The sequence below is a fragment of the Ambystoma mexicanum genome, chromosome 1q (assembly GCF_040938575.1).
Source record: "Ambystoma mexicanum isolate Mex_15411 chromosome 1q, UKY_AmexF1_1, whole genome shotgun sequence".
Lineage (NCBI taxonomy): Eukaryota > Metazoa > Chordata > Amphibia > Caudata > Ambystomatidae > Ambystoma > Ambystoma mexicanum.
Window position 1 is genome coordinate 470,688,509 of NC_090922.1, and position 16,146 is coordinate 470,704,654.

General features: G+C 47.7%; 1 protein-coding gene across 3 annotated transcripts in view; it reads right to left on the bottom strand.

Moving 5' to 3' along the window:
- Positions 1-16,146, bottom strand: part of LOC138528855 (uncharacterized) — a 179,344-nt gene that overhangs the window by 86,318 nt on the left and 76,880 nt on the right. For all 3 annotated transcript variants that reach the window (XM_069640763.1, XM_069640768.1, XM_069640777.1), the window contains exon 2: positions 12,892-13,044. In XM_069640763.1, the coding sequence (XP_069496864.1) occupies positions 12,892-13,044 (153 nt within the window). The remainder of the gene's footprint in view (positions 1-12,891; positions 13,045-16,146) is intronic.

The window sequence follows — 16,146 nt, forward strand, 5'->3', positions numbered from 1 at the left end:
GCATGCAAAATTCTGAGCTAGGGACCATCTTCGGTTGACCAAGAGCCCATCACAGACTCAGGCTTCTCAGCAAGTTTTTCTGGCTCAGTTTTACCTTGAAATTTCCCTTCAAAGCAGGGAATATTACAGCTCCTTTCTGTGCCACTGCCTTGCTTGTACCAATGATCCAAACATGTCTGTGGAGCTGTGTCGGTGGTAGCTGGGGACAGCCTCGGACAAGTCAGTTTCCCATTTTCTGTTTTTCTTATTTGCCTGTTTTTTGGAGAAAACGTGGCTGTGCATCACTTATTGAAGGGTTGCCCTTTGGCCCACTAGGCTTGGCCAATGTTGCACGTCTGCTTTGGACCGCTGTCCATTTACTGCCGTTCCTATGAGACTCTTGCTCAAACCTCTCCCTGCCTCCGATGTCCTTTCTCCTTCAACCTCCTTCTGTTCAATACACCTTACCCTTTCTCTGTCCCAGCCTGCCAAACTCTCCCTCACATGTCATTCTGCAATTTTCTCTCTTAATGGCAGCCTCTAACACAAGTCTTCCTTCATCCAACTAAGATCTTCACAGTTTCTCTTTTTTACTCTGCAGGGTATATAGTGCCCTTCCCACTATGTTCGGATATGGTGCCTTGGTTCCTTATTCACTGCATACTACATTCCCTTGGACTCTGCTTTTCTGAAGCTTCCTCTGGCAAGCTCTGTGAGGCACGTTTGCACTCCAGTTTCCACTTACCCAGACTGAGGAAACAGATCTATTTTTATACAGCATGGGCCTGGTGTCTGCTTCCAGATTGGCTAGGTCAGTCAGATGGTTTCCTGCAGCTGTTTTCCGATTGGGAGTGAGGCTTTGTGGTTTGAAATTCTGAGGAGAGTGTTTTGAAAAAGCAGTTGGCTATTTTTAATCCATGCCAATGCAATTGGAAATTGTTTGAGAATAAGGGCCTACCTCTGTTTCTGGATGGTTACCGTTGCTGAAGGAATAATGGTTTAAGCCTTGTCCAGTTTGAATCTCCAAGATCTTCTTGCTTTCATTTACTTGGGTGTTTCCAGTGTGATTTTGTGAGGATAATGTCTTATATGTGTATGCCTTGCTGCTGCTTAGGGTGTAGGAGTTTTCCACGTGGATTTAACTTCTGTACCTCCATCTAGTGCTCAGAGTATCTCACCTTTCTTCTCTGAAGCGTGTGGCCATAGGTTCCATTTAAAGTGACATTGTGTCTTTCTGCTGGATGGTGAGTTTGTGAGGAGAGGTATCACCAACCTCCTAAAGGGGACTTGCGAAGTTCTGTCTAGGAGTGTCCTACTTCTAGACCTCTTGTCTGGATGTTCCTCTTGCCTCGTTCACTAGAACCAGAAGTGGGGAGCCGGTCGCCACACTGAGTATCGAGATACATAGGAAACCTGAAAAATTACTTGCTAATAATGGACTCAAATGATGGATTTGGCTGAAATGTTGCAAACAAAAAGATTTAACTGTGTTGCACGTATAATAACTGCAAATATTTTCGAAGTATTCAGGGCCATTTGTAGTCCAAAGGCCCTGGCTAGTGGGTCCGAAAGTCATTTATGGTGGCCAGAGCAAAGGCCGTGGCCACCTGGTGGGCCCAAAACAAACATCTTGGGGGAACATGTAAAGTGGATACGACTGAATTCCGTGGCTCATTAGTGGCCAGTGGGAAAAAAAAAAAAGACATGTATAGTGGCCATCTAGTGGGTCCAAAAGAAACATCAATGGAACAAGTACAGTGATATGGCCAAAGACCATGGCTAGTGGCCCAGTAGGGTTTTAAAATATATAGTTGGCCGGGCTGAAGGCCATGCTCACTGGCTAGTGGGCCCATGAGACATGTATAGTGGTAATGGCCGAAAGCCATTGTGTGTCCAAAAGAAACATTTTGGAGAATGTGGAATGCAGCAGTAAGGAGTTGGACAAAGGGGTGGCATACTCACTAGAATCTTTATTTTAAATAATAATGAAAAGACCCATTTTTTCACTATCCCCAAGGTGGTTTTCCCTACCCAACTAAAGAATAACTTGGGTGCTCGTCGTCAAGGTGGTTGTCAAACTCCAATGTCTGTCCTCTGTCCAAACTATTCTACTCTAACTCTACCACTAAACAAAAATACATTAACAAATAGCTCCAGGAGAAAGACTCCCTTCTCCTGGTTCAATGGCATCAGCCCTACAGGAAGTTTTCGTTTAGTCTTTGATAATAGTTAAACTTCTGCACGTGTATGCAATACCAGGAGAATGACTGCTTTCTCCTGGTCCAAAAGTTCAGTCACTGCAGTCTCTGGGTAGTTTCTTGTAGTAGTTCCAATTCAGTACACAAATATTTAAAGTCCCAAAATTATCATCTTCTCCTGGTCCATTTTGTCAGCCTCCAGGCTAGATATGTTTCTTGGATTGACAACTCCAACTTGATACAGTCAGTATCAAGTGTAGGATTCCTTTCATCAACTCCGGGGTCCATGCCCACTTAACATCTCACATGGGTGCGAGTCCCAGACTCACAATATAGCTTGGTTCACTCTCCTACCAAACTAATATCCTCTTATGGCTCATGTGTCTTGGTTAATCTTGTAGCATCGTAAGTGCTTGGTTCACTCTCCTACCAAACATTTGGTTTGGTCTCATATGGGTGTGGGTCCCAGACTCGTAATTATCATATTTTTTCGGTTTACTCTCCCGCCGAACACATGATTCCACTCCTTTGGTGATTTCCTGGGTTCCAGACCATCTTATGTTTTGGTTTTTCATATGGGTGCAGGTCCAAACTCGCAATAACCCTTCATGGTCCCAGACACTCCATTTTCAGTGTTTATATTTCTAGCCTCGATGTACACCTTGGCATGTGTCGAGTAGTCCTTCCAATTTGGATCACGCTGAAGCTCTCCTTCCCCTCTGTTTGTCGCACCCATTGTGGGCTATCTCTACCCGCCAGGTGCACGGCTCCCGCAGATCCTCCTCCTCGGTTAGTTTTTCCTCCGTCTCCCAGCTGAGCTCGTTTAGAACTTCTGCGCTTGTCTGTTGTATTGATTCGGGCAAATGACATCGCGTGAGAAGTTAGACCGCTCATTCTGCTTTTCCCCCGTGTGATCCTTAGACTTTCCCTCATCTTCTACACAGTACTTACTTTTACTTCAGATGCAAAATACTTAGTATTTCATTGTATATTAGATTGGTCATGTATATTAAAGTGACAGATCTGGCAACAGAGAACATTTTCTTTACTTAGAGAGGGGGAGGAGAATTTGGTATTTGGGAAGTGGTTGGATATACTAAGGCAGAGTTATACGGCATTCCATGAGAATAGTTGTCCCCAGTCCCATAGGGGGCTTCCTTCCCCATGTGATCGCCCTCGGTGCACCACCACCCCTGGGGGACTGTTGTACTGAGGACACATCGCCCAGGCCCCATGGGAAAGGTCTCCCCCGAGGGAAGAAGGGACAAAATCCTCAGATTCGTCACAACTGCTTTTACTTTTTCCAGTTGGGGTTGTACCAAACCGTTCCCCACAAAGAACCCAAGGTACTTTTCCGCTAATTATACAAGATGGTACGTCTTGGGGTTAGCAGTCAGGCAAGCCTTCCTTAGGGCTCTTAAGGTTTCATACAAATGGAAGAGATGTTCTTCAAAAGTCTGGCAGTGGATTAGAATGTCATCTAGGTATTGTGAGGGGTCAGAAATGTGAGGCGGACAACTTTGTAAGCTTTTCTCAACAAATACCATTTAATTAGATAAAGGCCTCACTATCCCTACCCTATCAAGGATTTCCCTGCCTAAAATAACTAAAGGAAACACTTTAATATAGGATATCTGTCCCGCACACTTAAACATATAACAAACAAATAAGGAAATGCTTATTGTATTTGTATTGCAACAACAGTCTTAGAATCTGGGAGAATTCCCCTTTCCCAGATTTCTGTTCACAGTTCAAGAAAAGAAAGTAAGGAAATCCTAGTTCACAACAAGGTTCCAACACAGTTCTTTGCACCTCTGATGGGTCAATGTAAAGTTCGACCACACCTCTTAGCAACTTCTATTTGGCAACAAAACGTTCCAACACTCCAATGATTCAACAAAGAAAGCAGAAGACTTTTCTTATCCATGTCCGATTTATCCTTTTTTAGACAAAGGACAACTTCTCTGTTGATCAATGATAAACATGATATTTGCCACAACTGATTAGTTCTAAAGAAATACAACTTCTTTGTAATAACTTTGCACAGCTCCTTCTTCAGAAATATAAGCAACATAAATAATCTCTGTCAGACCCACTTTGTAGCACTTCAACTTCTACCTGGTCTAATCCCAAGCCAGGCCGACTCCTCCAAAGGTTTACCATCCAGGTATACTTCCCTGCCCAAACAGTGTTTCCCAACAACAAGTGCTTTTGAGGATGAGACCAACTGGCACGAGATTCACAACAACTTCACAATATTCAACAGTTAGCAGCTTTGAAGTTTTTAACAAATCTTGAGGGAAAACAAGATTTGCATAAGTGCTCCTTAGAGTTCTTCTGGAAATAATGCTCCTCTCCTTCTGAATAGCCTCTTCCAGAAGGGCAGCCTTTTTACCACTCTTGTTGCCCCATTGCACAAGTAACCAAATACTAATAAGCCTACAATCTTATTCTGCTTCTCCTTTAGCAATGCGAGTTATTACCAGCTTGTACCACGTATTGTACCAAGTACGGGCACCAACTCTCACCACTTAGGATTCTTTCATTAGCCCCTTTTGGCTGTTGGCAATATCTGTTGGATTGTATTTGCCTTGGCTTTTGGCTTGGGCAATGCTTGTGGATGTTATTTCTTAACAAGATCACCCCATCGGCTTGATGGATTTTCCATGGACTTGTACATTTAAAGTGACAGTAATTTGGTTTTGTTACATACGTTTTTCACTGTTCAATAGTTTGGTATTCAAAATTATCTTGAGAACCACTTTCACTCATACACAAGTTCTGTGGTTGCTGCTTTTCAATAGTTCGGTATTCAAAAAAGCTTTCTGAACTACCTTCACTCATACGCGAGTGCTGCTCACTCAACGGACGCCTGCCTGGAAAACGAAAGCGGGTGAGGAGTGCTTCGGGGTCACTACCAACTTAACTCACTGAGTAAGATGTGCGCCTCTGATCCCCTTGCCTCTGGCAGGACTTCTGATTGGGTTGCTCCTCGCGAACCGGCAAACTGCTTCTGTTAATCCACCTTCACCCACGCCACCTTTTCACAAGAGCTTCTCTTGCTCCCGAGGCCCTCCGACGTACGGCAGCCACTGGAGTCTGCCTCCTGGGAAGGAAAGCTTCTCTCGCTTTCGCTTCCCGTTGCAGCCTCTGCACTTTGGGAGTTGGGAGACACAAAATCTCAGGACCGGCAGTGGCTATCTGCCAAACAGTCCGGCATCCTCTCTCTCCTCCAGCTTGTGTCAGAGCTGTCTGCACTGACCACACTGGTTCTGCTGGTTCTTCTCACTCTACCTCTCACCTATGGCCTGCACCTGAGGGGGGCTTTAAAGCCTGTCAGTCTCCCTCAAGTGTGGGTCATTGTTATTAATGATCTGACCACTCCTACCACATTGTACCTTGTCCCAGTACTTGAATTTCCTATGGGGCAAAGTAAGGTTTTCTTAATTCTTCGTTCTGTTTTAGAATAAGCCATTAGAAGAGTGGGGTTTCAGGGAAAGTTGAACAGGGTGTTTCCCCCTTCCTCCTGACCTGCTGCTCCCACTCCCCATGTGATCCTCCTGCACAACACCACCACCAGGGACAGGATCAAGAAGAGTATGCCTTCCCCTGGCCACATGAGAAGGGTCCAAGGCCCAGATATCTGGGGAAAGCATGGCTGATTCATCACAGTATGCGGCACAGAAATGGAAAAAGGATCACAATACCTTGTCCATAAGCCTTTGAAAAGTGGCCAGAGCCACATGCAGTGCAAAAGGATGGACATTAAACTGAACCAACACCTGGTGAAGTAAAGCAAGCAGTTTTTTCTTGGTCTGGGGGATTCAAAGGAACCTGCTAATAGCCCTTTGTCAAATGAATCGCGGAGATGTATTTAGCCGGTCCCAATTTTTCAATTAAATCATCAAACTAGGAGATGGAGTTTAGTTTACGGAAGTCAATACAGAATCTCGACTACTGATCTGGTATAGAGATTAGGACTATTGGCAAAGGACCAAGGGCTCTCGACAGCTCGAGGAGATCTGTCTCTAATATGCCATCTACTTCCCTGAGGATTGTTTCTTTCCTAGATCCACATTGGGAGGGGTGTGGGCAGAGTGGGTGGGCATGGAACACGTAGAGTGGCCAGTGGCCTGTAAAAAATTTTTTTAAAAAAACGATGGTATAACAAAACCCTTGAAATTCACTGACAAAACCTTAGTTAAGGTGCAGTTAAGTTGAACATATTTAACTCACCAAAACCCTTGAAATTCAACGGATGTTGGAAGTTATGACCAGCTTAAATCTGCGTGTTCCCATTGCAAAGCCCATGTACACATACATATTATAAGAAGGAATTCACATTGACATACAAAATGACATTATGGGGGACATCAACGGGAGGGAATCTGCCAAAAAGACAGATTAAATGACCGAATAGAAGATTTGGCCGAATTTCGGCCATTAGAAAATACTGAACTGCCGAAAAGTTTGACCAAATCCCCATTCGGTGGCAGGAGCTGCAGGGGTGTCCCCCGCACCTTTGCTCAGTACATTGTGAGCGGGGATTGTGCGGGGTGTCCCCCGCAGCCAGTCCCATGATATAAATAAATAAAAAGACCCTGCAGCTCTGGTTCCCAATCACGGAAGTGAAAGGGAACAAGTGTCGCGGGGACACAGTGAGTCGGCAGCAAGGTAAGTAGGGGGGGGTGGAGGTAGGGGTGGAGTCGGCCCCAAGTTGGAAATGTTCAGGAGAGAAAAGACTAAAGATTATTTCAGAAAAATAATCTTCGGTCTTGTCTCCCTCAAATATTTCCATCTCTGGCTTTCAACCCTGATCCCAACGGGAGCACGCTGAGTTAAGCTGGTCATGACTTCCCATCTGCTGAATTTCAAGTGTATTGTTGCATTAAATCTGTGCAACTTAACTGAGGTTTTTGTATAAAGTAGCACTGCCCTCTAAGACAAAGACAATTTTCCAGAGAAAAAGGCTTGCATTTGGGCTAATTTGCATAACCACAATGTCTTGCTAATGTGGTTCATCACCACAGGTGAACTTCCAGTGATGGCTACTAGGTGGCGTTGTGGGATGTGGAATTTGGCACAAGTGAACTATTCTACTTTCACATTTCAGGGGAAAGGGTACTTGCCTCCCCACACTCCCCCTCCAAGTCTTTCTAAAACCACCATAAGGAACAAGTTACTTACCTGTAACTCTTGTTCTCCAGCATGGGCCTTGCATGGATTCACATGCTATAAATATTCCCTGTTGTTAGGCTGTGAATCTTCGGTACAAATCTTAAAACTGCAGCGTCACTTGTAAAGTCTATTGCTGTCAGTTTGGGTCATAATGCCCCAACCAATGACATGCGTCCTCCTTTGCCCCACCCCTACTGGCCATCTTCAGCAGACTAGCAAGAAGAGCCATAGAGGGGAAGTAGGGAGGGTTTGCAGGTGAATCCATGGAAGACCCATGCTGGAGAACAACAGTTTCAATTAAATAACTTGTAACTTCTCCAGCATGGGGTCTTGCATGGATTCACATGCTATAAATAAGATTACACAGCAGTACATATACAAAACCACAGGAGGTGGCAAGGCTCAACAGAAGCAATAAGAACACGCACCTCAAGAAAACAGGTTTCAAAGCACCGCTTGTCCGCACGAGACTCCTCCCTGGAATCCCAGTCGACAAAATAAAATCTTGTGAAGTTGTGAGTCGACCTCTACATTGCAGCCCTGCAGATCCGTAGCAGAGCAACAACAGAGAGGTGAAAAAGGCTCTCGGCCGGCCTGTTGGCCAAATGATGGCAATCCATGATGCAGCCGGAGAGCCATCTGGAGATGGACACTTTAGATATGGCCTTCCAATGCAATCCAAGTCCAAAGTTGATGAAAAGTTGAGAAGTCTTTTGAAAACCATTAGTGTGTCCAATGTAGAACTTCAAGGCACACGACACATCCAGTACATGCAAGGACCTTTCAACAGGCCTAGAAGGGCTCGCAAAGAAGACTGGTAAGACCAGAGGTTTTTCAAATGAGTCATACGGGACATTTGTATTAAGGATGGATGAGTTCGTAGAACCTCCTTGGATTGGTGGAAAGACAACTATGGAGGCTTACAGGACAGAGCCTGTACATCTCCAACATGCCTGGCTGAGTTGATCGCCAGTAGGAAGGACATCTTCCTCGAGAGGAACATCAAAGATGTCTGATGCATAGGCTCAAACAGAGCACCCATCAGTTTGGACAGGACCACATTTAACTCCCAAGCCAGGGTAGGAGCCTTCACCCAGGCAATGTCCTGAAGAGGCCCTTGAGGAACTCTTCATGAGCCTGTGAGACCACAGGAAGAGCTTGCCAGGAGCCTGAGAATACCGGGATATTGCGACCAAGTGAACCTTGATGGATGCATGGGCAAGGCCAGCCTTAGCCAGAGAGAGCAGGCAAGGCAGAAGTCGGGGCGCTGTGACGCACTGTGGAGAGATCTTCTGTGACTGGCACCACACCGTAAAGCGCTTTCACTTGTTTTTGTAGCATGCAAACATGAAGGAGCCCTGGCCTTGGCTAGAATCTTCTTGCATTCTAACAGCAGTGAAAAATTCCCAAATTCTAAGGCTGCGGGAGCCAGGCCGACAGGTCCAGGGACGCTGGGTCGTGGTGCAGGATTTCCCCTCCTTCTCTGGAGAGCAGGCCCAGAAGAGGAGGTAGCTTGATGTTCGGAACCACTGACAGGAGAAAAGGGTATGGGTACCAGATCTGTCTGGGCCACGCCGGCGCAATAAGGATCATCTTGCAGCGGGATAGTTTGAATATGTTGATCACACATGGGAGCAGCGGAATTGGCGGGAATGCCAAAAAACGAACTACAGACTACATGCATGATGATGATGATCCCTGCAGGCAAACCACTAGCACTTGGTACTGGCTGCTGTCGCAAATAGGTCGATCTGAGGCTGTCCCCACTCGCTGAAATTCTGAGCGGCTTGAGCTTGTCGGAGCTCCCACTTGTGGCAGGACTGCAGTTCCCCAAGTCTGCAATGGTGTTTTGAATGCCTGCCAGGTGAACTGGGACTAGAAACATTCAGTGAGCAATTGCCCAGTGCCACAGGTTCTGGGGGAGAGAGAAAGAAGAGAGAAAAAGGAAAAGAGTGAGAGGAAAAAGGAAAAGAGTGAGAGGAAAAAGGAAAAGAGTGAGAGGAAAAAGGAAAAGAGTGAGGAAAAAGGAAAAGAGTGAGGAAAAAGGAAAAGAGTGAGGAAAAAGGAATAGAGAGAGGAAAAAGGAATAGAGAGAGAAAAGGAAAAGAGAGAGAAAAGGAAAAGAGAGAGAAAAGGAAAAGAGAGAGAAAAAGGACCTTGATGTGCAATGGCTTCTCCTCTGGGAGCCATAGGTATGTAGTTGGCACCAACCTTCCAGCGATGCGTCGGTCGTGGCAGTCTCCTGATGCACACGGGTCCTGAAGGGAGCACCCTGCGAGATGTGAGGGCGAATGGATAACCAGTGTAGGGCCTGGCGGAAAGCTCGATTGAGGGCTATCCCGTCATCCCATGGGCCAGCGATCTGCTTCCAGCTGGCGGCCGGGAATTCCTGAAGAGGTCTCATCTGAAGTCTGCAACGAGGAACCAGATGGATGCACAAGGACATCATCCCAAACAGGGATTTGATGGACCTAACAGTAGTTGGCACAGGAGGAACTGCCTCAGCCCCACCGACCGCTGGCACAGGAGGTGGCGGTCGGTGGGACTGAGGCAGTTTTGGTAGACTGGCTACAACACCTGAGCCTAGAACCACAGATGGTAGGCGCAGCTGAATCTCCGAGACCAGAGCGTGGAGAGTCGACAAAATGTCCAAAGAAACATCTCTAGTAATGGATCTCTCAGAGCCAGAGGCATCAAGATTGGTGCACGAGGCCAGGGGCTCATAGGGCGAGCAGGCCGAGTGGTTGTGCAGGCTGCGGGGCCGGCTGTGGAAACAGGTCAACACCACCCTCCATAGGGTGTGAGCAGACTTCTTCAATGACTTCTTACTCCTCCTTAGATAGGATGGTAGAACTGAGGCAGGGATTACAGACATGACCTCGGGAGGCCCCACAGGAGTGGCAGGTAGTTGAGGGGCCCTCGTGGCCTTTGGCAGAAAAGAGATCTGGAGTGGTCTCCCTCTCTCTGCTGGAACCTCTCAGAAAGGTGCCTAGCTTCGGCGCACCAGCAGAAGGTAGCACAGGTGGAACAAACCCAGCCAGGACTGACGGAGACCTTGGAGGCAATGCCACCCTCAGGATGGCCGCTGTGACCATCGAGATGGTACCTGCAGTGGTCGACGAGCCCGTCGTGACAAAAACTGCTACCACCGGCTGACGAACGGTGTCGACAGAATCTTAGTTGACGTCGACAAGGACGCGGTCAACAATGAGGAACGATGCTTTGTCGCGACAGCGACGGAGTGGACGATCTCCAGCCCTCCGAAGACAGGGTTCTCTTCATGTCCGTCACCGATCCAGATGGACACTGCGGCAGCGGCGCTCCTCGACTAGGAAGTCGGAGTGTGCAACAACTGCCATTTTAGGTACCTTCCACTTGGAAGGGTCATCAAAAGGATCTCAACCTTTTGCCAGAGGAAGCAAATCTGATTTTATTTGGCACCTGAAGTATGGCATGCTATTAGCTAGCACACAAATATGAATATTAGATCTCTTGGCACAAAATTTAAACGGGTTCAATTTCGACTGGAAGGCCATCTATTACTCCAATTATGTCTCAATGTGTAGTGGCACAATTGATCATGCACTTAAATGATATGGCACTACTGAGGAACTGAGTTTCATTGGGAATGGATTGGTTCGGAGGGACACATTCAGGATTTGCTGCAGCAGAGAAATGCTCCTGTGTATTGTGAAAGGCCCGACATGGCCGGCTTGGAATAAATGACGTGGTTCCCTTCAGAACTGCTTGGAAATCCTAGACTACAGTGCGTCATAAAATGCACAGCCAGGCACCATTTCCTTCAAAAAGTTCTTTGGGATAGAATACCTGCCCTCATCAAAAACAGCTCAGGAGAGGAGTGGTGGGGGTAATCCGACTCATTGACTTAGTGAAATATGGTGCAGGCATTTACATCCCAGTTATTCAAAAGCTCATTGGCCGTCAATGATGGGGTCCCTTTCGCATAGCCAATTATAATCCTTGAAAACGGATTCAAGATTATTGCCATGCAGCCCAAAAAAAAAAGCTCATCTCCCACAATGCACTGGTGCACTCCTCAAAGAGCTGCAACCTGAACTTTCTAGGTTTCTCCTTCTAAACAGATTTGGACATGTAATTTTGCGCAGCGACTCCCCTAGATTCACCACCCCCCACCACCACCACCACCATCACCATCACCATCTTGTGTTCGGCAGAGTGATAGCGACAGCAACCATCATAAAGTGGGAGATGCTGGAACATTTACCTCTTCACGGTGGGATCTTCCATACTCTCACTTCAACTTCTTCCACTTTCTTGTACTTCACCATTTTCCATTTCTCTCCTTTCAACCTTGTCATGGCTGCCGACATTTATTTGGCATCTGCAATCAATGTTAAGGAACCCATTGCCCCAATTCCTTTTCCCCATACACCCTAAGTGCAATCGTTCGGAAGGGTTTTTTGTTCACTCCAGTCTCAGAACATTTCAAAAGAAAATGAGGGGGATTTTCAGGGATCATTATCTCAATTAAAGAGGGTGGTCCCGGGGTTCAGAAAAGAAATGTAAGAGTGAGGAAAGGGGGTGCACACATACAAAGGGGAAATAAGGGACATTTGGGGGGAATGTCAGGGAGATTTTTTTTGTGGTACTTTTGGGAAACGCTTCAAATTTGAACAGACCCTTCCGTGAGATTTTCCACATGTAATGTCAGTGTTGATTCTGGAACATGTATATATTAAGGTGGTTGGTCAGACACGTGTACCAGAATACCCCTACATAGAGTAATAAAAACAGGCACCGGAGGAAGTGCCGTTTCAGGATGCTTTCTAGATCTCCCAGACTTCAAGACAATTACTTGTCTGAAGTAAAAACTGGTTAGTTCTCTAAAGAGATCTGCCGTTTCTCTATGGCTGGTCATTGTCTGTATAGTCCTTTAGGCCTCTTAGCAACAGGACCTCCGAGGCCCTTATGCACCTTAACATGGCAATCAATAAATACTTCGGTCTGTCAATACATTGTTTTAGTTTATTTTTGTAATGGCTACATAATGAAAAAGAAAGTAGCCGGGACATTTTCCAAATGCATGGCAGCAGAGATCACAAGCAGAACAAGATGAAAGCAGGCGTTTTCAGGCGTGCTGCCCACAAGACTAATTTATGACTGTACCGAGGCAAGGTGAGGACTGATGCAGGTAAGGACACAGTGCTGCAGCACAGATATTGTGACTAGCCCTGCTTTGCAACACATGAACCTGACCACGAGAAAAGATGGTGCACTGCCTCTAATATGCAAGCAGCTGAATGTGAAAAAGTGCATGACGATTGATTTGGAAAAAAAACAAACGTGGAAATGTTTACCACGAGGGTGCCATACAGAAAAACTTTCCAGGACACCCCCCTGTCCTCTGTAAAAACAGAAATGTGTTAATCACTGGTGGTCACTCACAAAGGTTCGCCATGTACATAGAATCCAGTACAAGTCTAATCGGTGCAAACACCCACAAATGGCACCCTCATTATTCCAGCAATTAGGTGCTGCACGCACTAAGACCTACCAACACTACAGAGGGCTCTTCAGTGCGGCAATCTGCTTCCTGCAGTTCAATCTCTGCACCAACCTCCTGCATCACTACTTCACTGCCCAGTTCCACCTCGCCGAACTCCACTTCACTGCTGAACTCCACCTCGCCGCCGAACTCCATGACTGCCTAAACCAGAAGAACAGAAAACAATTCAGTCATAACAGACATCAAGTTGTCCTTCCCTACCACTGCCAATCACCACTTCAACCCATCCTCAAGTCTCCTTTATACTTTCTACTAACTCTCCCAACCCCAACCCTCCACAAGCACTACAGCAGCAGTTTTACAAAGAAGCAGCAGTTTTACAAAGATACATTTCCCTGTTTCACAACAACAATATGGAAAAGAGTTCAAGAAGTTCCTTTCACGCTATAATTTCGACAATCCCGAAAAGCAGCGCCCAACCCCCACCTCCACCCAAACCCAGGCGACCCTCCAACAGCTTGGGATCTGTGGATTGATGCCTTCAATGTATACCCAAGGGCAGCTGGGGGCGCCAAATACTCAGATGACGAGAAGGAAGCAGCTTTGTTAAATTGCTTAGTAACTGAATGGTTATGCATGTTCAGAAATCTTCTGGGAGATGACGTACATGTTCTGGGTGCTGGAGGAGGAGAGATGGTGGTGAGCATGTATGAGACAGCCCTTAATAAGCTGGAAGGGCGTTTCTGCAAAATAATGTGGTATTGGAGAGATACCACTTCATCTCAAGGGCGCAAGAAATAGGGGAGTCGATAGATGCATGCATCACTGCATTGCGTACACTCATTGCCACTTTCAAGTTTACTGGCATGCTAGAAGAATACATAAAGAATCAAATAATGATGAATACAAACAATGCCAAAGTGAGGGAGAGACTATGAATCAATAGAGACCCCCCACTGGAGAAAGTGATTGAAATTGCCGGGGCAATTGAAGAGTCACAAGTAAGTGTTCAGGAAGTGACCGAAAGAAACGAGAGAGAGCGAGCTAAGGAGTAGCGGTGCACACAGTGATTGCTAAGAAAGGTGCTGGAAAAGGAAAGGGAAATTTAACAAAGGAGAGAATCTGACCAATAAGGACAAGAGGGCCGCCCACGACAAGACAAGTCTGCAGGAAGTGTGGTTAGACGGGTCATTCTACAGGGGCCAAGGAATGTCCAGCTTGGAATGCAGATTGTAGGAAGTGCAAGCAAAGGGGGCACTTTGCACGGATGTGAATAGCACTCGCAGTGAGTAGACAAACTGAGAATGTTGGATGGTGAAGGAAGCACCAATAGTGTGGCAGGACATGTGAGTGAGGCATTGCGCAATGGGGTATTGTTGAGTGTGGTGGGGGGGGACAAAGGAAAGGGCCATGGACTACAGAAACTGAACGGTACTCCGATCGAAATAGTTATCGACTCGGGGTCACCCTACACCATGATGTCACCAGAGTTGTACACTAAATGCTACGGAAAGGAATTGTCCACCTTGAAACCTTCTGACAAATCTGTATGCTTATGGCCATGGACCCATAAACGTCCTAGGTTATGAAAGGGCAAAGATTGAATTTAAGGGCCGTACTGTTGAAGGGAAGTTGTCTGTTGCACACAAGGGCAACAGTGTCCTAGGGTGGGATGAGCAAGCTGCCCTAGAAATTGAGATACGCCCAGGGAAAGACATTCCCATGTTGTGCGTGGAGGATGGTGGTGGTCAGATGTTAACTGGGGGCATTGTTACCGCCGAGTATCTTAAGGAGGCTTTTCCCACCGTTTTCGGTGTTCGCGGACAAGTTAGGGAGGCTGAATGGTTTTTTCACACAAAATCGTATTGAAAAGGAGGTGCGGTGTCCAAGGCTCACAAAGATAGGAAGGTACCCCGTGAGGGCTAGGGAAGGATTGAAGAGAGAACTTGCCATACTTAAGAATGCTGGTATAATTGGGGGTGTGGGGGAGGTCGCTGTAGCGTGGCTCGTGAAATGGCCGCAGCCTGAAAGTGCTCCGTCGGAGGCTCCAATATATGGTATAATATCCTGCACTCCCATGTCAGTTGCCGACGGAAAACTCGACTGCATACTGAAGCGGAACATCAGCCGAACACGGGTGTACCACTGTGACCCCTCGGGACCCCACAGAACCTGAGATACCTACACGGGCCCCGGGCGTTCCATGTGGTGAGGCCGAGGCGTGGCGGGAGGCCCTTCCCCCAGTAGCTGTTGTCTTGACGCCGAGCTAGCCAGGCCCCGCCTGGTGTCTGGAGTACCCACATCCAGGAATACAACATATCTCCAGCAGCGCCCGCTCGGGGGCAGTGGTGCCTGAACATATCTTGACTGACCGGACCCCACCGGGGGCACGCTGGCTGCCGCTTTGCCACCCCAGGAGGGGCACAACATCGTGGGACTGGATCCTCACTGCGTCCTGGCCAGGGTGCGCCTGGAGTGCCGTATACTACCCTATACACAGAGCTCCAGGGCCAGAGGACCACACTGGGAGTTTTGCGGGGGTTGCCTCACGTAGACCCGGTGAGCACCAGCCTGGAATCCGCCCCACGGTGATATGCAAGGCCCGCCCGGGACTGGGAAGAGGCTGTGCCCCAGGCCAGCAACGGCCACAACACACTTCGGAGTGCAGTGCCTCCGATCGCAGCTCCCCGTCTGAACTGAAGAACCCACCTTCCACACCTTCTCCCTCAACGAGGAACCCAGACGAGGAGTGCTGCATCCACGACCTGGCGGAGGCCGGCCTGGGAGCTGGCCACATCCGATGCACCCCTCTCATACCCACGGTGAGTCTGGGGCATATAGAAGAGGGACTCCAACGTATGCTAAACCCCCCCGCCCCGATTCCGAGGTCGGGGCGGCTCGTGCTCCAACAGCTGGGAGCCCTCACCGCACAGCAACTTGAACGCTGCGGCCAACAATCTCCGAGGTGCAAGGGACACGAGTAGTAGCAAGCTGTCCCAAAAAACTCAGCACGGCGGGCCTCACTGGCGACGGCCACCACCAGCTTTATCCTCCTTCAAGTCAGCCAGCCAGGTTGGCCTATCTCTAGGGGTGGTGCTGGAGCCGGACTTCACGATCTCCGGTCACCCCGAGCGGGTCAGGCACAGCCCGCCTTCTGAACTGCTAATCCTCCCCAGCTTCCCCGCAGGGGCTACTCCTTAGCCGGGGGCGACGGGTTGCATCCAAGGCATCCTTGCTGGCGACAGCTTCACACCTGGACCGCAGGCACATAAAGGATACCATAATTCGCCCAGGGGAAGCACA